Source organism: Apteryx rowi, unplaced genomic scaffold (assembly GCF_003343035.1).
Source record: "Apteryx rowi isolate R43461 unplaced genomic scaffold, aptRow1 scaffold_1062, whole genome shotgun sequence".
Taxonomy (NCBI): domain Eukaryota; kingdom Metazoa; phylum Chordata; class Aves; order Apterygiformes; family Apterygidae; genus Apteryx; species Apteryx rowi.
The window spans coordinates 129,884-155,837 of record NW_020447267.1 but is presented as its reverse complement, the minus strand read 5'-3'; the positions used below and the strand labels follow the sequence as shown (position 1 = coordinate 155,837).

The window sequence follows — 25,954 nt, the reverse complement described above, 5'->3', positions numbered from 1 at the left end:
ATATTAGAATACTATCTACTGGTTTACTGGCTTTTGCATGGAGACATTCTTTTTGTGACACTACCAGTTACGACATCAATAGTGATTACCAGATAATATCACTATAATGTGAATAGCAAAGGGAGATGAAGAAGGTAAGTGACTGGAGCCTAAATATTGCAAAAAGTAGAATATTATATGTGACAAGTTTTAAAATATCTAACGGTTATGGAAACAGCCTAATGTATCTCAAATCCCTGTCTCTATTACATAAGTATTAAAACTGACATCATGAAAATACATGCCAAAATTATCACTACTTTGCAGTTAATCCGACTCTCAATCCATGTCACAGGATACTGCTAAAAGAAAGAAAAACAAAGCACCAATATTTAATAATGTTTTTTATTACTTACTCTCTGAAATAAATTCGTTGTTAATTGGCATTCCATTGAAGTCCCCACAAAGCCCGCAAGTCTGATTGGCATATTTCTTATCTAGTTCCACCTAAAAGAAATGAGGAAAGTGAGTTTAGATTCAAAGTAATGTCAACATTGATGTTTAGGAGCAGTCTATACCAATATCACTTACGTACTCAAAGTCTGACATATGTGTGCCAGGCAGACTATGTGGCGTGGTAGCAAGTCAGGCACCAATATGAATGTCACTGACTACCAAGAAAAACTTGGTCTTAGTCTCTCTGTGATCATCAGAGTATTGCTGTGTCTGGAATCTGAAAAGTACTTCACTGTGTTGTGAGGACCTTAAAATTGTGGGGATATGGATTCTGAGCTGGGGTGGGGGGGAAAGAAAATTGGGAGAGAGGAGGATTGGGAGGAGAGCACAATACACTAAAAATGGATACAAACTGGAATTTAGTTAAAGCCTGCCTAAGTGATTAAGATTAGAAAGATGTAAATAGAGTATTTTTAAGATGCAGGTTTTGTGCTATGTTTTGGATGTTTTCTTACCAGGAGGGCATCTTCTTCATTCCAAAGAAAGACCAGTCCTAACTTGGCAGTAACTTTCAAGTAGCTGTTAGTTCTCTCTATCAAGATTCCCATATGACTGTAGGGCAGCTGAATCCTGGGGGAAAAATCACAGTAATTCAGTGGGGGAAGGGGCAGAACAGCCATTGAATATCCACACTGGTATCCATTCTCATTCTCTTTGAGACATTTCAAAAAGAATAAGTAAAGAAATCAGTAATAACAGTAACTAAATAAGGACAACACAAGTTTGTAGCATTTTGGCTGTTTCCTGTGGAATTGCTTCTCAGTGCACAAATGGATCAGCCTTGTTTTCAACAGCTGTTCCTTTTCACTATCTCTGTTAATGGTGTTTTGGCAGGTAAAATGTTGGCCTGAGTCTTAGGTTATATTGTTCAGAAAGCATCGGGAGGTTCTGTTTTGCAGGCAATATGCTTCAGGATATTGCTATTTACTCCTTAAAGCCCTTTATAATAAAGAGATAGACTCCTTAGGCTTTACGTGACATGACTGCCATTCACAAGGTGTAGCCAAGATAACCTTTAGACTACCTTGCTGTACGTAGGTGCTGTAGTACACAGATCACTGTGGGATAGCTGCCCAAATATTTACCCAGGTTTTTGGAGAGGTTTCACATGCCATGCCAAAGTTAGTGCTACCATTGCTACATAAATAGGAAGTTTCCAAGATAACTAATTTAAAGCTAGTTCAGGTTTATTGGTACAAGCTGCAGTCACTGCTTAACAGCACACTCCTCACCAAAAGGGCAAAAACCATCAGAAATTCTTCTCAGGGCTCCTATTCTGGTAAAAGCAATGGAAGAGTAGAAACTTAAGGGGTATAAAAGTCTAACACTGGATCCAGGTTATACATCTGTAAATTGTAGCAGTGGGGCAGCAACTGGGTTATAGCTCATCTGCACAAAACAGACACAAGGATAATGCGCAGAGGTGGCACTTAGCTCACTGTCAGGCCTTCTTGTTTCTGTTGCCTCTTCAAGAAGGACCTGTGCCCTCCAGCTGCTTGGGAATACTCTGAGATCACACGAGGGAAAGGGATGCTCCCTTAAAGAGCCCTCTGGGAGCAAGAGCAACAATGGCAGTTTCAGGGCATAGTAGAAAGTATGAACGTACGGGTTGCCAGCAACCAGGACAGTGCTGCGTGTCAGTTCAATCACTGCTCCCTCCAGTTTCATGATGATGTGGGTGATCATGGTAGCATTTTCCACCATTGTACGCCTTATCTGGATGTTGAAGTCCTCATAGGAGGACTTGCAGTTGGATGCAAAGACGTAATTGCAGACCCCAGGGAAGTAAAAGATGTCCCCGTCAAAGGTCTTGAAGTGGAAGTTACCCCATGTACTGCACACACGGCCATTGTGAGAGAGGTTGCCAGCTGTGGATTCAAAATGAGCTGTAAGAATTTTCTGTAATTTGCAGTGATTACCCTCTGTTTAAATGGTTTCTCCCCTTTTATTTCTTTCACCAGCCAAAAAGCCCCCATCTTTTGTTTGCCTTCTTGTAAAGCTTTTTTTTTTTTTTTTAGCTATTATGTATTTAGTTCAATTATCTTTTGCGTTTCATCATCTTTTTGCATGAGGATATAGGGAATAAGACTGGAAGAGACCTCCTGGGTCTCTAAGTCAGTCCACTATTCCGGTTTTGCTGACAGCTATATTCTATAAACCCTTTTCTAAACGTATGAAGTTTGACGTTTCACCTTCACAGTTAAGTTTAAAGTTAGTTTAAAACTAGCTAGTACTCCTTCTGGGGAAGGCCACTCATAACCCCGCTCTCCTAATGGCTGGAAGACTTTTTGCCAATTTTTTCGGAAACATATTCCTGACTAGTGTATGCCTGCCTGTGCTTGTGCCCGTACTACCCTTTACCCTGAAGGAGTTCCACCTCCTGGTCTTCCCCCTCTTTTATAGAAAGTGTTTATCTCTTCTCAGCCTCCATTTTACTGAAGCAGGCTCCTATCTCCCTGATCATCCTCACAGTTCCTCTCTGCCTCTCTTTCAGATTTCCACTCACCCTGCCTGAACAAYGGTAATCAGAATTGTACCCTATATCCTACATGAGGTGTCACACCAATGTTTTGAACATGTTAAAATTTCCCTCTTTTACTGGAAATAGCATACATGATATATCCCAGTATTATATTTGTCCTTTTTATGGCTGTATCGTATTAACAAAATACAAGCTGGGCTTTGAGCCACATTTAGATTGTCCTTATTACCTAATGAACTGACTGCTTCTCTTGTTCATTTTTTATTTTATAAGGCTAAAGGATCTTACACAATTTATTGATCTGTTCAGTCACTCTGGGCTCTATGATCCACAGGAACACAGATATCTGAGCCATGAAATTTCTTTAACTTACACTTTACTGCCAATATGTTTTGAAGAGCTGAAATGATTGTCAGTCCTCTTGATTTGGTACCGGCTGTTCTAAAATCTAAGGAGGAAAAAGAGGTCTTTTGAAGTGTTAAAAAACAACAGAAATTGCCTAGTCTCTTTTAACAATTAACATTTCCTACTACTAGTTACACCCTAGGTGGAGTTTCCGTGAGATTTTATTGATGGTTTAGCACAGTGCTTTGTGTCCTGTCTTCCTGTGTGTTTCACTAACAGCCAAATCCCAAAGACCATTCTGCATGGCTGTAGTTCTTTCTTCCAGTATTTGTTCAAGAGTCCCATCTGATGCTGGCCCTGCTGATTTGAGCTCAAACGCAACAATCTGATCCCGAGAGTTCAATGTTGTAACAGCAATGCAGAAAAAGCAGCGGTAATGGCTATATTTGGACCTTTGCCTCTCAGTACACTTAGAAGCTCAAAACTGCTGAAGAGTCTTAGCCGTAAGGTGAGAAACACCAGCTAATTTTTTCTGAACCTCATATCTTTCTCTGTGCTGAAGGAAACACACACTTTTACACACCAAATGCAAGCAGATTAAAAAAAAAAGGCACTTTAAATTCTGTAAAACTTTAATCATGTGCTTTTTCCTGGAAGGACTTCTATTGCAGGATCCAGCCCTAAATTTTCCATGTTCAAATCTATTGTTTTCTCTTTGGTTCCAGCTATGAAAGGGATATGACACTTAGGGAACCTACACTGTATTTTCTCAACATGAGAGTTTGAGAACTTGCTGCATTTTTTCCCTTGAATGTATTATAATCATAGAGTCTGATGACTTCCATACTGTAGATTGCAATATCAGCCATTGATTTTTCCATTTAGACCAGAAAGGATGGCTAAGACAGATACGTGTTTTAGAAAGACAATCTAATTTAGTCTTCATATAAGGATTTTAAGGGAAAGCACATGTACTACCTTCCTTGACAATCTGTTGCAATGATTAACTGAACTCACTATTATTACACAATTTGTGCTATACTTTCAGTTTGGGTTTATCACTATTTTAATTGCCAGGTATTGGCCTCACAAACTGCAGATTGCAGCAGGCTGAATGGTTAAATTTCATTCTGATATGGTAAATAGTATTATAATGTATTTATAATAAGAACTAGGAAAATATGTCAGAATTTTTATGCAACACTGGTTTTGGCCTGTAATCAGTGTTATACCAGTTCTTGTTGTATCCTTCCCCCTTATTTTGCTGTGTACAGTTACTATGTTCCAGTATGTGTCATAATGCTATTTTTTATATATATGATCTTGTAGCACTTAATCATTCTAATGTTTAAGGTAGTTACAGTTTTCTTATTCTCTCTTGTGAGTGACATCTTGACACAGCATAAAAAATGTATCTTTTATTACCTACTATCAAGTACATTTGTGATATGTATGTATGCACACACCCCCTCTGAAAATACACTTTCAGATAGATGGTATGTACCTTTCACGAAACTAAAGATTAGATAACTGTATCACATCAGGAGACCAAATCCATTGCACCAGATTTCAGAGGAACTTCTCCAGTCTGAAGCAGTCAGAGATCTGCTGGAACTTGGATTTATCTCTCTCTCTGTCTCTCTCTTTCTCTTGCTCTCTTTCTCTCTCTCTTTTTTTAGGGCACACCATGTTCTAGCCCTTCTAGGCCCATTCTAGTAATCTTCTTATCTATCAATTTAATTTTTGGACAAAATATTAGAGGTAAATCAGCATAAAAATACTTACAGTCTTGTCCCTGCTGGATAGACAGAGAAGCATAGTTTTGTCCACTGTCCTGGGCTTGAACTGAGTCAAGAAGAGTGGAGGAGGAAAATATTATTTAATTTGCAGTAGTACATTCATCATTTTTCAGTTGTATCTGCTTAAACATGTAACAAGAGTTTCAAAAATCAGTAAATCTACCCTGACGTACAGGAGATCAGATTTACATCAAGATCTGTGCTACATGCAGCTAGGATAGCTGTATATCGCTCCCTGAGCTATTTTTTTCTTTAGACTAATAAATAATTATACTGAAGCCATCGAAAACATATAGGTGAGAATTTGGGCTGATCCTTATTCTGTTATTCTCACAGTACCCCTGGATGCCCTTACGAACTTTTCAGATAGAGGACTTCATTTTACTCTCTGTTTTTATGATCATTATGTGCTTTAATCACTAGTAAAACCCTTTGGCTATCTAGAGAGCTTTAAAAATAGGTCCCTTTTCTACTGGAAGAATCCCTTTTAGAGCTAGAGGGGTGATCTCTGTCCTCACTAAAAGCCAAAGTTACTCTGTATTTTACAATTTCAAGCACTTTTTGTAATAAGTGGCAGAAGAAAAATAAACCCACAAGCCACACAGAAGGAATTAGGCCTTTCCAATAGATATGTTTGCTATTGTTGATTTTGCCGCAAAGCAAAATTTTTTGCTTGTATTCCATTCCACGGCAGCTTCAAAATAGGAAGTTACAGGAAATTTGAAGGGCCTGGAGCGGCTTCCGATGCCCTTACCGCACAAGAGCTGATCAGGCAGAGGGCAGACTGCAGGGCAAGGTATGCCGGCCGGGGAGAACAAAAAAGGCAGGCAGGAGCTCTGCTGTGTCCCACAACAGGGCAATCCATGAATAACACCGCTAGAGGGGCTAACGCTGAAATTGGAGCTGTGCTGAGATCCATAATGCCTTCCCTGTTGCACCAGTTGGGTGTCTCCAGGTAGTGTTGGAAGGGCACATTGTGCTGCTTTTAGATAGGCGAAACCAGTCCGTGCTCCTGGGCTCTCTCCCTTAACTCCCTAGCCCCAGAGAGCTTTTTGCTTGTCTTCCCATGCACTGTCTGGTACCAAYGCTCTGCCTCATACCACACGCATCCCAGATTCCCATTTCCTTTGCAGAGCATGATAATGTTACGGTTAGCCTCTCAATGGGCTATTCTTTAAAGGAACTACTTTTTAATGTAAGTTAGTGTGGAATTCCTTGGAAGTAGAAAGAAGTAGAACTAGGATCTGTGTCTGAGATCAAAATGCACTCAAAACTAGTGTTATTACGTTAAACTTCAGGGGAAGTGGAGGTGGAGTATTAATAAAAAAAAGTTTCCACCGTTGTAAGTATTAAGTGCCTTTGTAGAATAATTAAGGCACCATGAATCCCAAATATTTAAGGCACTATGAATCCCAGTTTCACAGAAATCCAGTTGTTTTCACTTCTTCAAAAAAACAACCCTGTGCCCTAAACTTTTATACGATCTTGTGTGCAACAACAGATGAACATCTTAAATTTGGTGTCCAACATTTTTAAAGCAAAATCAGTCCCTTTTTTCAATACTGTAGCATCAGCTGATAGAACAACCCAAATCTTTAATAATGCAGAAGCACTCCACTAATTTGTTCCTTTCTAAAGCCAGTTTTACACTTTTGGTCTGTGCATTTTCAAATGCTCTACCGTATGAAGTGGACATCAAAGGCTAAATGACAATCCAAGGTACTTTGGTAGAAATATGAGTTAGCTCCATTAAATTCAGTGGAGCTATTCCAGATTTCATCTAGAGAAAATGAGGTAAGAACCTGGACTAAAATATGAACTTTGAAGACATTTAATTTTCTCTTCTTAGGAAGGAAATTATTTGTAACAGAAAAAAAAAATCTGGTATAAAGATAAAATGTTCTTTAGCTTCACAAAGCCAAGAAAATTGTTTCAAACTCCGAACAGGTTATAAATTCTTTAGAACAGTAAAAATGCAAAGCAAGTTAGTCCTCCTACCTTTGATCTGTGTGAAGGCAAGTGCTAGTATTGATATCCATAGTGGTATTCGTGTCCCACCACCTGTGCCCATCTCTGGGAAGTTCGGTAGGAACTACCGAACAACCTGCCTCTGAGAAAATACCTGTCTGCTCTCAAGTCTTATATAGTGAGAGAGTAGATTTTGGCTCAGTTCCCAGGTTGTTTCACAAGGTTCTTGAAAGGTGGGGCTTCAGACGTTTTYGTTTTCCTTCGCAGGTGCACAGGTAAATAGAGGATGCTCTGACTTCTCCAAGATATTTGCACTCTAGGAGGAGTCTTCTTTCTACAAGACTTGATGAAACATTGAGAAATGAGCAGCAGCCAGGGAAAAATTTTTGCTCAATCTTACTTCATTTATATATTCTGAGATAAATAGAATTTAAGGGACTTCTGAATGACTTCCAAGGGGGAGCTTGCAATGAATGACTTGGCATTTTTCTCTGTTCCTCTTATGGTAACAGTTCCTCTTATGTGAACAATGTTTTGTGAATATGTTAATATATTTATTTACAGATATATTACAGATATACTACTTCAGTGAATTGACCTTTATTTATAGAATTTTACGTTGTAGTGTAGAGAAACTCAGTCTTTCAGTAGGGCTAATCCCATAATAATACATGGGATTGAACAGTTCCTGCAAAGAAGAAGGAACTAAACTGTCCTCCATATTTACTGGGAACAAGACAAGATGTAATTAGGCTTAATACCGGGAATGAAGTTCAGGTGAGACATTGGGAAGAAATGTTCTTTTTGCAGGTATGGTGAAGCACTCATATAGATTACCTGAGAGGACTGTGGAATTTCCATCACGGGTGGTTTTTAAGAACAGGTTAGACAAACACCTGCCTGAGAATGGTGCAAGTGTAGTTGATAGTGCCCTGGGGCAGGGAATGGACTAAATGGCCGTTTAGATTCCTTCCAACCCTATTTTCTATGATTTTTCCAAAAAATTATAGACATTCTTGCTGTTGGGGTAGTTATATTTGAGGAAATAGTTTCAATACTTAGAAAAGATAAGTAAAAGGTGCTTTTTTTTTTTCAAAGCAGTAGAAAAGACATTGTCTTCTCTGATCATTTTAAAAGTGCAACTGGCTATTAGTATTTACATAAATGTGATACAAATAAATAAAGTTGAAAGTGTTGAGGAAAAGAATTGATCAATTTGGTCATGAGTTATACCTCTGGTAACTTCACTGAAGTATAATTTAATGTAGAATTTATCTTATTATTTAAATGAGGAGAAGAAGATGGCTACAAGATAATTGTATATACAGAAATACATACAGTGAAAAATTAAGGTGTTATCACCTCTAATAGTTATTATCAAAATACCAGGACAAAGAGTTATGAAAGAGAAATTGTAAGAGATGTAACTGGTTAGTAATTATAGTCATGATAAAATAATAAGGTAAAGACAGCTGGGTAATACATGTAAATCTGTTTATCGGTTCTAATGGAGAAACATAAACTAGTGAGAGGAAAAGAATATTTTATGAATCATTACATTGCTTACCACTGAAAAATCAACTCATATCAACAGTTGCTATGCTGTGGTTTCAGATACACAGGTTAACATTTCCTGTATGTTCAGGGAAGTACAATGACCTCTTAGTGATCACAGTTTGATCACTACTGATGATTCCTATTATATAATCTTCACAAATTAGGCTGAAACCTAAGCTGGTTTACACTTAAATTTAYCTCCTTTGGCTGAGCATTAAGGCAGCATCAAAAGTCATTGCCTATATCTGAGTTTTTGGTTTAAAGTCCCAAATCTCTTCTGTGTCATGGATCATGTTGTTCTCACACTGCTGATTTATGGTCAGCCTGTTCATGAGGACCTCCAGGTCTTTTCTTGAAAAGCTGTTTTCCAGCTGGTTAGCCCCCAGCCTATACTCTTGCATGGGATTGTTGGGTCCCATGTGYAGGACTTCGCATTTGCCATTGCTGAACTTTGTGAGGGTCTTGTCAGCTTGTTTATCCAGCTTGTCAAGGTCTCTCTGAATAACAGCACTGCCATCCTGCATTTCCACTGTTCCCCCCAATTTGTTGTTGTCTTTGTTAGTTACTGTAGTTGTTAGAGTACTCCATCCTGTTGTCCAAGGCATTAATAAAGTTATTTAACAGTATTGGCCCCAGTCAATTCTGGAGGGATGCCACTGATAACCAGCCACCTGTTAGATTTGTATCATTGATCACAACCCTTTGAGCCCGACCATTGAGCCACATTTCCACCAACCTTATTGTCCCCTTATCCAGTCCAAATGTCACCAGTTTGTCTGTAASGGTACTATGAGAGACTATGTCCAATGAGTTGGCAAAAAGGAGACAGCGTGTTTCTATAAAAATTTTGTCAGACTGGAAAAAGAGAAGAGTTTTTATTTAATTAATTTCTTTGCCTTTGAAGAAAGAGCCTGTGAAGGCTGAAGTTGTTAAAATTGGAATAGCTTCATTTTAGAGGGAAGTATAAAAACATTTGTAGTTGATGGGAACTCTTGCACTTCCTCAGTGCCAACCCTTGCATGCAAGTTAACAGAGATCTCCCTGCTGCATTAATCTCTGGCTGGCCATTTTCACTGCTCTGATGGTGAGCACTAGCTCCAGAATTAGTGATGGGACATTAGTCTTGGAGTTCAGCAGAAGCAGCATTCTGATTGTCCCTGATTTTTGATCTGAGGATTCAAACCCAAGCTTTTTATCCTCTGAAAATTTCCAAAAAGTGAGGTGACTGATCAGTTTCTAGTCAAAAGTTGTTTATTAACTTTTCAAGTGTTATTCTCTTAATTAAGTGATGCTGAACTGCATTTCTGCCAGTTGTAGTAAATATTTTATAGTACGATATAATGTATCTATAGTATAACTGTAGTTAAAAACTAAATTAGGAATACAACTCTTTTATGTCCTTTGCTAGATCTTAGTCAAGCATAATGCCATTGATCCATTCCTTTGCTTCCAAATGATTAGATAAAACTCATTGGATTGAAAATCAAATCACTTAAGTGACTAGGATTTCAAACCCTATTTCACTCACATGAATAGTTCTTTTGTATTAGATTGCAGTCTTTTCAGAACAGTGGCTGTCTTTTAGCGCGTGTATTGTAGAGGCCCAAACACACAATGCTCTGATCTCAATTGCAGCCTCTATGCTCTGTTGTCATGCAGATAGTTTGTAGTATGATTAGGATCTATTGAAGGAATGCAAGCTGTCTATTTTCATGAAGTGTCATTTAGAAGAACCCAAGCAAAGCTTATCCAAATAATCAGGCATTGGGAGCTGTCTAGCTGCAACATAAGGTGCTAGTTTACCCAACATAACTAGGAAGCGAAATATAATGATGAAAATATTTCTTATTTTGTTTGACAGTTTTCATTTAGGAAGATATTTAGTCACAGAATATCATAGAGTCCTATATTAGAGAATTCCACCTACTGAAGGTTAGTAAAGAGACAACATTTTTCAAGTGTAGCATGTCAAATATACCCATGCTCTTATAATGACCAAATTTCTTTTCCTGGGAAAGATTTGAAATGTCATGACTGGTGTTAACTGGGTCAAGAGGACAATAGTATTAGCATTAGCACAATAACGTGAGATTACTACAAGTTCCCAGTGTAACCCTGCACTTGTGCCTAAGTGCTCTACAAACTGGTATAAGGTGTTTTTTACACCTAATAAAACAATCTGAGGTTGAACAGCATTGTTTTAGCCCATGCCTTCCTTTGCACCTTCTCCGCAAGTCCAGTGCCAAATTTCAAGTTGTCATTCCCAGGATTCTTGCATACAGAATAGCCCTTCTAATGACTGGCTGCTTTTGCCAGCTGCATCCATCAATGTTTCTCCACTTTAGGTCTAGCTGCACCCCATACTCTTCTGCATTCTTCCCTTCCTCTTTTCTTCTTCTCCCACTATCCTTTAGCTTCTTCTTCTTGACATACCTGCTCTCCTCCTAATTCTTCCTTTCACTTAATTTTTCCTGCCTGCCTTCCTCCCCCGCAATACAGTGAAAAAGCATCTAAATTCTGTTCCATAGCAAGCAGCGTAAAACTTGTTTCTTGCTCTATGTTTTTGCAAAATCAACAGCTCAAAGCCAGAAAATGCCAGAATTCAGATTGTTTGTACAATTTTCTCTGTTGAACAAGTGAATTCTGATCGAGTCTTGTTTTGTGATAAAACACATTATTTGTAATATATTATTATTTGTAATAATAGAAACAATAAACTATATAAGAAATGAATATATATTTATATTATTACCACTATATATACTTGTATTGCAAGTATATCAATTTGTATTGATACATAGAATTATACAGCCCATTCCCAAAACACTAAGGTTTCATACTTCCTTGGGATTGTTCTTCAGACCTCCTACCTCCTGTGAAATGCCTGTTCCTTTGCACTCATAGCGGCTCCTCCTTCCTTTTTACTCCCTAATAATTTCTTTTGGTAATAGGCAGTTAGGAGAGTCACAGCCAGTGTTTCCTATTTGTCACTGAATCTTAAGCAACCATACTGAACAGCTGTGTATTTGCAGACTTGTTTGGCTTGCTTTGTTGGCTGCAGTTTCATTTTTCTGTGGGTGTGAGCATTATCTGAGGGTCTTGCCCTACGCCATCTTTTCAACATATCTGTGCAGGAACTGTTCTTCGGATATGTGAGGGGTCCAAATAACTGTTGTGTCCAAACACAAGAGACTGCCAATAATTTTAGACACTATTGCATCTTCCAAGCCTGGGAAAGGCCTGGATGCTGCACAAAGTATGCTTGAGGTTTTCAATAATTTGGCTAGGGCTTGAATGTTGAAATTTTGAGATATGTTGGAATCTCCTTCCCTGCCTATGTGATCTTAACTGAACTTTCCAAACCTTAAAAATCACAAAACATGAGCAGGGTTTGTTAAGGTCATAGTAACAAATGACTCTCTTCTTCCATTGGTTGTAAATGGTAGAGTTATATTGGGTCACAGAAGTTCTTGGTGCATTTGTGCAGGGACAAGGGAGTCCTGTCAGAAGTCCTATTAGGAGTGAAAGACATACAGTTCTTCTTCCACCAGAGCCTTGCAAATATACCCTTAGGTTAAATCCGTAACACACTTTCTTTAACCAAAAAGTGCACCCAAAATATAATCAAATACATGTAAACAAATACAAAAATGGAGAATGAAACAAAAGCTTTTTGTGTATGTATGATTCAAGAATTTGAGAAATGAATTGACTTTATAGCTATGGTATTAATATAAGCAGAGACCTCTTTAGTATTTTAATTCAAATCTCATTTATTATAATAATTAAAGCTTGTATTTTGTCATTCTCCTTGAGGGCAAGATATATTGCATGGAGGGGGATGGTGAATTTCTATTGTAAATTAACTTTTCAAACTTGCTTTTCTATATTTAGATTTTCAGTTTACAAACTTAGATAATAGGATAGCAGAAAAACAAATGAGCTCTAAGCTAAAGGAAGAGGTTAGACAAAGTGCAGGAAGCTAAAAATTGACCATAAATTAATTTCGATTGGAACTTGGAAAAAGGCTGTAAGCATCAAAGAAGAATCACCTTCAGTTTTGCAAGACCTTTCTTCAGTAGCATTAGCAGGGGTAAGGACCATAACTAGCTTGAAGACAGCTCCAGTCATGATAATCATTCATGTGATTATTAGTATGATGCTATGATTAAATATTGCTTTCATCTTTTGTTTTATTTTTAATTTAGTAAAATTTTTGTAAAACATCCATTTATTTTTTATTAAATATTAAGTTTGCAGGTCAAAAGGCTAGGAAGTATTAGTGTTAAGACCATGAGTGTTTTCTTATGAGACAGTTTTAAATTACATGATGAAATACCATGTTTCTTAGAGGGTTCTTGCTTTTTTTTAGACTAAAGGCTAGAAATGGCTTAGCTAATAAGTAGATCTTCTGTAATTTGTTTAATTATTTTTAACTGTGTGTTATTCAAAACATATTTTGAATATAGATTTATTAATTTCCTTAGTGACTTCTTTGTGGTGCCCATCACTAGGGTACTGAGCAATTCATAACTAGTAATGATTTGCTTTTGAAAACATGTTTGGAAATATTTGGGGTTTACTATCTTTGTTTTACATATTGCTAACAGAGGCACAGAAAGATATGGGTGTTTGGTAATTTTGGATGGACAACCTAAGACTTCTAGGACCTGATTTTTCAAAGTACTGAGTTTTGTTTTAGTAGTGTGCATGTTTAGAGCATAGACTTCAGGTAGAACTGTGAAGGTTCCCCAATTCTGCAAATGAGACGTTAAAATCTCCAGCCGAGCATCCAGAAGAAAACAAATCACCATTTGCAAAAACTGCAGTTTAAACTGACATGTCCAGCACTGAAAAAGAACAAAGCAAATTGAGGCAGAAATTGAATCCATTTCTCCATGGTGCCATCTGTGCGCCTCATTCACTCTGCAACAACCAACTTCTCCAGGCAATGAGAGAGAGGCCTGTGGACAGCAGTTGCGCTCACAACATGCTCTCATTTAGCCTTGAACCCAGGTTCACCCTCCCTGCAGCAAGTAAGTTCTGTGCACGCAGTGAAATAGAAAGCCTGTGGAGGATGGCAGGATCTGATCATGTAATTACAGACTGCATAATACTGCATGTGCACAAAGACGGTATATTAAGGCTTCAGATAGCCTGCAGTCATTACTCACATAAGTAATCCTTCTTCAGTGAGTCTGACTATGCAGAAGAGAATTTCTCATGAGAGGAAGGATTCTGGGATCCATACTGTAAGTTATCATAGACTGTGGTTTTTAGATATATTCTCTAAACATGCATCATGAAGGTGACTAATTGGTCTGCGTGTTTTGCTAAGCCAAGCTGTCAGCCTGCTTATCATTTTGGAATGCCAAAGTATGATATAAAACAAGAATGCTGTCAAACTTGAACAGCTAGACTTGTACTTTATTGAACATTAAATATGTCAGTGGATGAAATGTCTATTGACCTTTTTTATAGTTGGTTTTCTGTTTTATTGATCTGAAAACTATGAAGGCCCTTATCTTCTTTGGTCCATCACTGTAGTGACAGAAAACTGGTGTCCCATATTCATGTGTTATATAGCAGAACTGTATCGAGTGAAAATTCTTCATTTGACCTGAAATGACTACAGARGTTATGGGTGCATAGAAGATGATTCTGCTCCATTTTTTTCTCATAATCAGGCAAACTTTATCAACGAGAGTTTGACTGTCAAGCAGTCGTCAGCAGGAGTGTCATGCTGCAAGCTGGTAGTGATTGCTGTAGCCATTGTCTGATTTTGACAGAGTACACCTTCAAACTCTGCAGCTTGTTTGAATGCTAGCAATATTTCTGACTGAATGAAGGCAGAGCCTGCATTGTTGGTAATAAAATGAACAGAGAGAATCTCACTTAGACTTCAGATCTGGAGCAGCGTTTGGTGTACTGCTGGTTAGGAGAGTAAGGCTAATTTATAAACTGTTGGTAGTCACCCTAGAAATCAAAATAATGATATTTCTAGATTCCCTGGACAGTGTCAAATTTACTTATTTTTCATAATAAAAATGACATTTAAGTACTTAATTTCTAGAGGACTGATTTGCCATTCCATTTTCTTCTCCAGGTTTTCAAACGCTTGATCTTCTTCCATACCTCATCTGTCTGTTACAGTGGCCACTGTAGTAATGTGAAATAGAATGACAAATGTTGGTCGAATTTTAACTTCCTAACATTTTTATTCTAAATCTTAAGTCTTACTCTATGTATAGCTAGTTCTGTTACATGTTCATGGGCTGAAGCCATCATACAGGTGCAGAGTAGAAGAGCTATGATCCCTTTTGTATGATAAGGCAAAGCACACTTATCTCTCATAACGTCTCATGCTCCATAACTAGCTTCAGGGAAATGTCCTTTTTTCATTTGTTCATGTGTCTTTCCCTTCTTTTGAGAATATTGTCTGTGATAGAACAAGAGTAAATTGGGCTGAAATCTATTTAACTATGTGGTTGGAATATATTATCTGTATATGTGTCAGTTTGATGACTGAAATACTGGTAGATTCTGCTTATTGGTGAAAACACTAAGCCCTGTTGTTGAATAATTTAAGGTAATTTTGTGGAGGGCAAGTTTTCAACTGTTGACTCAAACTAAGCTCAGCACTATTATTCTTGTCCTACTTCATAAAATAGAGATGTTGTTACTTTTTCTGAAAAGCATTTTGAATACTACAGATAAAAAACGTTGTATTAGAGCCCATAAGAAATTCAATAATGAATGCATCAAATGCAGATCTGAACTGACAATACCTTACCATCTCTTCCCAGTAGATGTGGAAGAGATCTGAAGAAAGCTTGTCTATAATGGAATTAATTACATCATCATGCAAGTGGCTGCAAAATAGATTTCTGTTAGAGGCTGACTTTTTAGGAAATTGAAAGGGAAGTAGGGTTTCTTATGAAGTTTATCTCAGATTAATATTGACACAAAGGGTTGTTTTCCATTGTTAGCCTTATCAATGCAATAACATTTTTGATATAGAAAATGTCATAAAATGAAGAGATATTTTTTCTGTCTTTACAAGGATGAACAAAGAAGTTAGCCTGTTACAATCCCTAGAAAAAATAGAAAAATTTGCAGTATGTTTCATAGCAGGCAGTGGGCTCATAAGCTTTTTGAAACCAGCCCAGTCCAGAAAGTTGTCTATCTCCATGTTCTGTGTCTGTCCAACAAGAAGAGAAACAGGAAAAGTAAGTTTGCTTTTATGGTGTGGATCCTGCAGTTTTGGAACTCCTTTGTATGCTCATTTGTTCTCTCTGAATCATTCATGCAAACAGGTGGGGAACGCTTTCTTTCTTACAGATTTTGGATTGAATTCAAGACTCCAGGAAACTCAAGTCTTCTGTGCTGTGCGCTTTTGATGTAGTTCAGCATAACACAGTGGAGCTGCAAGAAGTAAACCTGAAGTATGTGAGTTCCAAGTTCTTTGATGCTATTTCAAACATCTCCTAATATATTTCAAGACTCAAATATTTAAAGCCATCAGAGATCATTGTGATCATCTTTGTTTATTCAGACCTCCAGTATGACCCAGACTACATTCTTGTAATTTTTTATCCTATACTTTCTTTATGTAACTCAGCAGTTTAAATTTGATCTAGGGTAACTTTTTTAGTCAAACATCCCCTCTTGACTCAGACTCCAAACGGCAGAGAATTAACTGCATCTGTTGATAAGCTGTTCCAACTGTTATATGCTCACATTGCTAAAACAGAGCCTTTCTTTTCTACAGGAAGATTATAGAATACAGAATAGTTGAGGTTGGAAGGGACTTCTGGAGATCATCTAGTCTAACCCTCTGTTCAAGCTGGGTCCCCTAGAGCAGGTTGCCAGGGCTGTGTCCACTCAGGTTTTGAATAGTTCCAACGATGGAGACTTTACAACTTCTCTGGGCAACCTGTTCCAATGTTCAACCATCCTCAGAGTAAAACAGCTTTTTCTTATGTTCAGATGGACTTTCCTGTCCATCTAGAGTATAGATCTCCCCTCTGTTTAGAATATAGACTCTAGAAGAGGAAGCATACATGCATCAGTGACTGACATGTTGCCCAACTGAGCACTGTTTTGGCAGTTTGCCAAAAGATTGAAGACAAAATTTTCCTGGAGTAGGATCTACTGCATCCTTTTTCCTGGAGAGTTCCAGCTTCCAGGGATGCAGTCCAGTTTTATCCTGAACCAAGAGGAGGTAGATCAGATCAAGACAAAGTACTGCCTGTAGGTGAAAAAGTGAGAGAAGCCATTCACTGTATCAGGAATTATTTGGGTAGCATGTAACCAGAGACATTTTGGCCACATTGGAGCTGTGCAATGGCCACTTCAGTTTATTATTTGAGGCTTTGTGGTGTATTTCAGCTTTGTTGTAAGCACTGCATATCAAAAGGCTTGAATGATTTTATGTTTTTTCTTAAATTTTATGTAACAGTCAAATGGATAATTACTGAGCTATTTATGTACGTTATGGTTTGAAACTCCATTAAGCTAGAGCCCACATATGAATCAACTTGTCATGGCTCACATGAAGTCATTGTATTTACACTGATTAAATTAGATGAGGAAATACCCTGTGTTTTCTTATTTTGATCAGTTCCGCTTATATCTAGGGATTCCAAGCTGAACCAAGAGATCATAATATAAATTCTGCGTGTTTTCCATCATACAACATTATAACAGCCTAGATATCAGGTGATAAAAACAAGTTTCACAGTAATAATGTATCTGACCTATAAAATCTTCTGATATTCAATTAAACTTTATCCACTGAATGATTCCTTTGCAGATATTCACAAAAAAAAGTAAAATCTTTGCTCAACTTGCCCTCAAGTCTACAGGAAGTAATGGTTATCTCCATGCTGTGCAACCCATTGAACCCAGTGGTCCTGAGAGACAATCTACTTTGATAAGCTCTTCATTTTGCATGAGGAAAGCTGGGGGAAAATTCCATGAGTCTGGAATATGAGACTTTGAACTTCTTAATTGCAAAAGTTTTTAGTGGTAAATAAGAACAGACATGCACAATTGGCTTCTTGCTCAGGGGTTTAAAAATCAGAGGCATTGAAGGGATGGTGATTTATGCTGGTTCCCACCTTGGTAAATAAAGTGATAGGGTAGACACGCTTGAGAAACCTGGTCAGAGCCAGAATGTAAATGAATCAGTAAATAATGGGTCTAAGGACACTTCCCCTGTGTAAAGAGCAATGACTGTGTTACACTATGGTTCCAACATGCAAGATTAGCCAGGACAAATCTCATTAAAATCTTAAATACATAACAAGCCCCAGACACTGTCTAAGGCAGCGCATAACAAAGCTTGGCATTTAATAACCCAGAATGGCAGGTTAAGTGCTAAGAAAGGGTGGAGGCCACAGCTATGGCAGTGATGATTTTAAGTACCTAAACTCTGGGTGCAGCAGCTCAATCACTTTTCTCTTTGCTGTACCCTGAGAATAAGGCACTTAAAATTCAGAGCCATGTTTCATAGTGTGAAAACAGTGTTTGTTGAAATACTGGAAGCCTGAGACAATGCTTCTGCTGGCAGCCTTCTTGATGCGCACCTGTTCAAACCAGGGAAGAAACGGTGTGATACACAGCATTGGAGAAGCAGCTCCAGATAAAGATCTCCTCTGCACTGCTTTTTCCTTCATTCCAATAACCACAAAGAATAAAACTGCACTTGATGCAGGGGCTACTCCAGAATGTGCACTGGGAGGCGTGCAAAGAGAATTTTCTTGTGTCCCTCTCATGGGAATATTGGGAGAGAAGGGAGGAAAAGCACTCACAGCATAAAGAATTTGGGGGGAGATGTGGGAGTTGTTACCAATATCCTGTAGAATGGAAATGTTGCGTTTTAAATTCTAGCCATGAACACGGAAGAGATTTGCTTATGGCACACCGTTTCTAAAGGGTGCTGCAGCATTGGTTAAGATTACCTAAAAGAATACCTTCTGGAACTGTGACTGAGAGGAGTAATACTGATTTTGTGTGTTACGAACAGGCTTTTCTGTACTTGTGTCTCTACCACAACCTGCAATTAACACCTTTAAACTTAAAGAAGAGATTTACCCTTTCAATTAATAGTATATGCATTGAGTTATGCAGTTATCCAGCTTACTGGCAATTGCCCATCATGTCATCAACTTTGGCATCATTGGTATGTCTTTGACTGCTTTATTGGAGGATAATCTTAGCTCTTTTGGTGATTCCTGACACTTTAGGATTACTGGCCGGAAATATAATCACAGTAAGAACCACTGGTAGTTATTGACTGAAGTCTGGTTTGAGAATTTCTCTAATAAAGAAGATGAAGCTGCAGGATAAATTCCTGGGAGCTTGCATACATAAGACTGTGCAGTTATGCTCTGGAAAAATAAGGATTTCAAACTAATTCAGTGGTAAAGAGGGAACCACTGAATGGAAGTGATAGGATGCTCTTCTACTATGATGCTAACTGGAAATTATAGCACACTGTATGTCACTTTCCTGGCTGGCTCCTGGCATTTAATGCCCTTTGCAATTCCTGAGTTCCTTTTACCAAACCAAAATAAACCACTTAAATATTTTTTATGTCCTGGCCTTAATGTTTTAGATGTCTTTCCAAAGTATTCAGATAATTTTGATGCTGATTCTTTTTTTCCAGAATACTTGTTGCCACAGCAAAGCTGGTATCATCAAGAAACTCATTATCCAAATCATGAATGAAACATTGAATAGAACTATATTCAGGACAGATACCAATTTACATGGTGATACAAAGAAATGGAAAGATGGACCAACAGTGATGTTAAAGTGGACCGGCAGCCCTGTATTCCTAAGGTAAGTGTTTCAACTTTCCATGCAGCCATCTAACTTTGCAGAAGCATTTAATGGTTATATTATTAGTATTTTATTAGTTTACTATATTAGTTTAATAAATTATTAATGTATAGAGTTTCTGTCTTAGCACTTTCCCATTCTATTAGTTACTAGTGCAAAAACTATGCTGTTTGAAAATGTCTTTTCCACTGGAGTGAAGGGGGAATTCTTATCATGACAGTATTTCAAAACAAAATATTTAGCATGTAAATAGCCACAGAGAATGTATAGCACTGCCAAAACTTTGTTCTCTCTGGTGCCAAAAATGAACAGCTTTAAGCTAAGCATTTGTGAAAATGAAGGCCAGTCTATTCAAACCAATATTTAGGAAAAAAAAGAACAATAACAAGGAATTCCACTTGTTGAATGGTTTTCACCCAGAAGTGTATGTTTAATACTTTGCTGTGCTATGTGGACAGATATCTGAAAGGAAATTTCTCTTGTTGAGTAAGAACAAAGTATACAACTCCCATTTAATTTTATGTCAACCGAATAACCATGCTTTCTCTTGATAGTAAGCATGCAGACCTTAACCATACAGGCCCCAAACCTGGAATTCTTGTTCAGCCAAAACTTCCACCTCACTGATGTCAAGGACTACAAGGTTAAATCCATTTATTTCTGTTTTGATTGCAGAATAATAAAATTGCAGTTTTACCTGAAGGGGTCTCTTGGCAAATCTAATGTAAATAGAACAATGATTTATTCCTGATAGGTGTTGTGGAGCCCAAAGGAGGTTGCCTCAGAGAACCTCAGAGAAAAGGAAGTTCTCTCTGCTGGTCCTTTCATATGAATGGATGGGGAGGAAGTCATTTCTCTGCAGAACCTTGTAGTTTCCTTTTTCATCTGCTGTCAGATTGACTTTTAGCCAGCTGAAGCAGGAAAGGCAGGGTCCTGGACCAGCTAACACTGGATTTTTCTGCCAGCTCAGGCCCTCTGGCTCCTTTGTCAAATTGTTTTCTGCGACATTTACTAATCTTATTTAATATCTGCTTCGGTAACCAGCCTTCCAGAGGTATCTGACCACACAATTAGCTCTTCAGCTAGAAAGGTAAGAGGCTGCATGAGACAGTAACCTTTGAAAAGCTGTCATCTCTGATGCAGCCATTGCAGCCTATGCTGGATTTTACTGAGAGTGACTTAGAAGAAATCCTGCTGATAATGTTTACTTTGGTTTTCAGTTATTTTAAAAAGTAATCCTTAAAAATATGATAAGGTACCTATAACTTAGATGAGTCCTTTGAAAAGACAGAGAAAGTCTGTGTTAAAGGGAAAAAAGTCAAACTAGGACCTGAGGTAAAGTTCAGTTAACCTTACAAGTTAGACCTGGCCAAATAACTATTGCCAGCTCGGATTTGTTATGAATGGACATAAATCCATTGACTTTGATTTACAAACACATAGAACTTGGTTTGCGTTTAGCCTACTCTACACAGGGAAATAATTATTACATCAGCATATAGAAATTATAAACCGTTCAAAGAAATTCTAATGCTTTATGATAAGATTATTTAAAGTAGAAAAGAAATTTTTCCCTTTAACCCAAATTCAGTGGACATGAATACCTAGCTATAAAAAAACTGTATCCTTAATGTGTGATCTCCCTAAACTGGGGCTAACATGGCCCCTGAGTGAAGTTTCAGGACAAAGGTTGTGCTGCATTTCAAACTCAGTCTTAAGGCCTCTAAACATTTAGGGCTAAAGCAGGTCTCTAGCAGGGTGCGGGTTTCTTGCTGTCTATCCATGAAAGGTAAATTTAGACCAATGAGAATAGAATGCGTTATTCTCAAAACCTGTGACAGTCCTGCAGTCTATAGTGCAAATTTAACTCAAATTATACCTGTTCTGGTATAACTAAAAACCTTAAAAATTGTTTTTAATAACATCAAATATCACAGGAAGCCATTGTCTGGAAACACCTGACTAGAAAATGTCTGCCCTTTCCCAGAAAATAAATGGAGAAAATCATCAGGCACTGTAAGTCAGCCATCTTCTACTTCCTTAAATCTAGCTCTGTCAATTTAGTTAAGTTGTGAGTTTGGTCCATCAAGTACTGTAAAAGAGGTGCCACACAGCCACTAGATCGAGCCTTTAAAAGAGATGCTAAACTAGGGTTTTTTGTCCTGCACTACGGCTATTCAGATGTACACCTGGGCAGTAACATTCAAATCTTGATTCATATTTTCCCAAAGCCTGGGAAAGTTTGAATCTGGATCACATTCTTTTCTCTTACCTCTGGCTACAGACTGGGCTTTGCTTGTTCCACATTTATAGCAGGTAAAAGCTTGTTATTTTATAATGCACAGCTTAAATGATGTACCTAGTAAAAGCTAAGTGTTAGGAATTCAGGGAAGATGGCCTGGTACAGGAACAATGAACTGAGAAACACATGAGGAAAAACAGCTAGGTGACCTACAGCTCTATACCCAGTCTTGGAGAAAGTTGCTGTGGAAGAGTTAGGAAGAGGTAAACATATAGACAGAAGCTGAGCTGCAATCCTTCTTATATATATAACAATCTCAGACCAAAACTCTGCTGTGCAGGACATGCAAATGTAAGACAAAAAATTCCTTTCTGCCACAAAGGTTTTGCATCCAAAGAACAAAACAACAGGCAGCAAAATAGGCTGTGGGTGGCACACAAAAGTAATCATGTACAGGACAATGGTCTTAGGTAAAAACAAGTGCAAAAGCCAGAAGTGTAGAAGCAGGATATAGTGCAGCTATTCCCTGGAACATATACAGAGGAGAACTTTTTGAGTAAATATTAGCAAAGAATTACTTGAGATATTTATCCAGGTCCAATAAAAGTGGATGTGTTTGTTAAATCAGCTGATCTGTTCGGCCACTATACACCTGTTCCCTTAATGCATTCCACCAACTGGAAGGAGCAAGTGCAAGATCTAAATGTCAATATGCCCTGCCACAGCCTGTCCTGTCAGGCTATCGGCCTTGCATAAGACCTTCATAAAAGGAGAAACTCAGGAAACTGCGTGCAAAGTGAGAATACCCCGCAGGAAAAATGTCTGCCTCCTCCACATGTGTACCTCTGAGATGTTATTGTTAAGGCTGGATTTAGGTCAAAGAGGGAAATGAGCTGTGTTTTAAACCTGTTTACCCTCCAGTTATTTGTGTTCAATCAGTCATCCACAGCTAATGTTTCTCTTTTTTTTTCTGAGGGAATACCTCTCTGTAGTGACAGACCTGAGCTAGACAAGACATGTACCATTTGTAGAACCAGCTCTTCCAAGAATAAGGAGGTCCTCATAAACTTGAACACCTATTCACTGTATCATGGTAGTGATGGAGCAGGACTTTCAACCAGTGCTCAAACTGATAGCTATGGTCTATTGCTGCTTCAACAGCTACATCAACAGACAGCAACATCCAGAGGGAAGAATGGTGTGACAATGACTCAGGGAGAAATGTATCTCCCTTTTTTACAGTTATGTAAAAATTTGATGCTGAGAACAGGCATTTACTATGTTTTTCAGGGACCTGCTTTTGTTTTGTTTTGTTTTGTTTTGCAATGATGCTTTTGAAACTGGTTTTGACAATGTCACATAGATCACTAGTTCCCAAACAGTGTACTATGGCAACAGCAAAGATGAGACTTGAAGCAGAGAACAATTGCATCATAAATGTTGTTGGGCTTCTTAGCACGGGCTCTAAGGTTGAGCCCCAGCTTCCAGGCATCAGTGCTGCGATGAAGTGGCAGGGTCTGAGGAGTGGGGAGAGCGTTGGGCTGAGGGGAAGAGATCCAGAAGGTGAGAAGGAGGAAGGAAGCAGTGACTGGGCTGGAACGAGTAAGAAGAAAGAGAAGAATGTAGCAGCAATGAAAAAGGCTGGGAACTAGCTGTTTCTATATTGGGGCAGGTAAGATGATGTGATTTAACCATGGGATAATAGAAAAGATGCAAGTTTTTTTTTTAAATATAGTGGTATTCACTGACATGTTTTTAAATGGTTGGTTAAAATATCAAATGAATGAAAGGTTTGATAGGTACAGTGAAAATGAAATTGCTGGATTTCCATCTGAGTTTGTTTGAAGAGATGTTTTTACTATCTTAATGCTTTTGATTTGTGCCAAACAGATGAACACCCTTTGGAGAAGCTGAGCATTTCTCTGAATAAACTGCCAGAAAGCTCTTGGATCTTGCAGGGAGGCATCTGAAACAACTGAAACAGAAGACAGTTCAGATCAGGTAAAACGACAACAGCATGAAATTTTTATTATTATCATTGTAACAACCTGCATGTTGGAACTTAGTAATGCTGTGCACCACACAGGTAGCGTGAAGTTTAGTCCCTCCCTAGAACGACTCACACTCTGAATAGAGAGGAATACTGAGAAACGGTGGTGATGAAACTTGTTGCTTGCCATCCAGCATATATGTGATGGAAGTGGGAAGGGAATGCAGATCTCCTAGTATGGTTACAGCCAATAGTTTGTGTCATTTCCCAAATTTGCTCTCCTTACTGATATTCTGCTCCATCCTTCTGCCTCTACTAAGGTAGCAAAGTTCTAGTGTTAGGTATGTTTTTCTGATTCATTTCTGAAGTTTGGTGGATTTGGTGGAAACATGGTGGTCCAACTCCTATTGAATTCTTGCCCTTCACAAATGCATATCTTTAGATGTTGCAAAATCACAGATATTTGGCTAGTGATATTTCCTGCTGGCTTAAGACTACTATTCGGCTAGTTGCCTCCTTCAAACTAGACTTCAGCGTTGCTTATTAAGTTTATATGTTCTTTTCTGGAGCCCAGTTTCATAGCACATCTCTAGTAGGAAAAAAAAAAAGTTTGGATATTACAGAACAAAACACATAGGACGATGTTTAGAGTTCTCAGTACATCATACACATCACAAATGCAGTGGTCAAGAATTGTCACAGATTTAAGCTCATTTACCCTTATTCCCCTCTTACTCTGGCTCCCTTCATGGTATCCAGATCAAGTCTCAAGATGTCGCCAAACATCATTTTTCTTTCCCTCTTCTAGTCCAGAATTTTCATGACAGTAACCTAGTGTCTTGACACAGTCTTGGCACAGCTAACTTTGGTTCAGCACCTGCCCTCTGCTCTTTCAGGTGCAAAGACTTTGTTAACCAGTAACCAATCAGCTCTCACAATATCTTCTAATGATAAAGAGTAATTATGAAAAGAGATCATAAAACAATAACCCATCTCCACCTTTACACACAAAAATGATCAGGAGTCACCCATCAGCCATATGGGATCCTTGTTGTGCTCAGCGGCTTTCTGAAAAAAAGTTATATCAGTTCTAGGATTAAATGAGAACAATCCCTGCTCTATGTCAGCCCTGTTTTTTATCCTCCTATTAGTCCTGTGCATATGCAGATGGGTGATGGATCATATGCAGATCTCTGGGAGGAAGTAAAGCTTTTTCAAGTGTTTTATCCCTTTGGGAATTTGCACTAATCACCCCCTGCCCAAATAATTCTCCATGAAATGAAAAGATACATAAAACTTAAAAAATCTAACATACCCATGTTTGATTATGTCTGAAGTTCCCATGTTTTCATAGTTACATGTCTCATAATTAGCATCTCCTAGACAGCAGCTCCTCCCAAAATTCAGATTCAAAGCCCAAAGCTGTTGGACAGAACAGTTTTATCTTTTCAAGGATGCAATGCTGTACTGTACTTCCATACTAGCTGTGCAGAGGAGCACTGGCAACACTTCAGTCTATTGCCTGGCACAGCATCTAGTGATAGATTCTTGTTGGCCCAGAGACTGTGGGAGCTTGCCCATTGCAGCTGCCCATCTAGGATTTTGTGTGTGTGTCTAGGCAGGCAAGATAGCTGTATCACCAGTAGTGGGAATGGAGAAGTCAGAAAAAGTCTTGAAACATGCAAGCCCTCCCCTGAACTGTTGTTCTTGCTCATGTGCTAAAATATGGTCAGAGTTTTTTGGCCCTGTCAGTATAATTTTCAGGATCTCTGAAAAGGTAAAAGTTATGCTGCCTGCCAGTTATTGTTGTTGGACCTGACTTCTGGGAATAAGCTGATTATTTGGTCATTGGCATGTTGAAATAGCAGCAAAAACTATAACACATGCAAACCCTTGGCAGTGTGGACGCTTCACAGATAATTATAATGAGAAGTGATACGTGCTCTAGACATATAGAATAAAAGTCTAAAAATCGGTTACTATGGCTCTGCATGCTTTATATCCTGATATGATGATTTGTGGTAGTATACATTGGCCTAATATCTGCTACTACCACCCGCTTTTTAGAAAACAGGCAACTGTTTTTAAATATCTAATAAAACAAAAGCAAACTCAGCTACTCTACCTTTTGACACCCTAATGCTCTAGAAAGTAGAATTTGTATTCTGTTTGTCCAGTAAAAAATGTACAGTGTATGGAAAAATAAAGAGAAATAATTTCCTTTAAAA

General features: G+C 38.2%; 1 protein-coding gene across 1 annotated transcript in view; it reads right to left on the bottom strand.

Annotated features, from left to right (window-relative positions):
- The window catches only part of LOC112968036 (mucin-5AC-like), a gene marked incomplete at its 3' end in the record, with an annotated part of 28,718 nt that extends 19,548 nt beyond the window's left edge, over window positions 1-9,170 (bottom strand). The window contains exons 1-4 of the mRNA XM_026069844.1: window positions 8,951-9,170; window positions 2,102-2,363; window positions 951-1,065; window positions 396-486 (exon numbers count right to left, since the gene is read on the bottom strand). Coding sequence (XP_025925629.1) covers window positions 396-486; window positions 951-1,065; window positions 2,102-2,363; window positions 8,951-9,170 — 688 coding nt within the window. The remainder of the gene's footprint in view (window positions 1-395; window positions 487-950; window positions 1,066-2,101; window positions 2,364-8,950) is intronic.
- Between the last annotated feature and the right edge of the window lie 16,784 nt (window positions 9,171-25,954).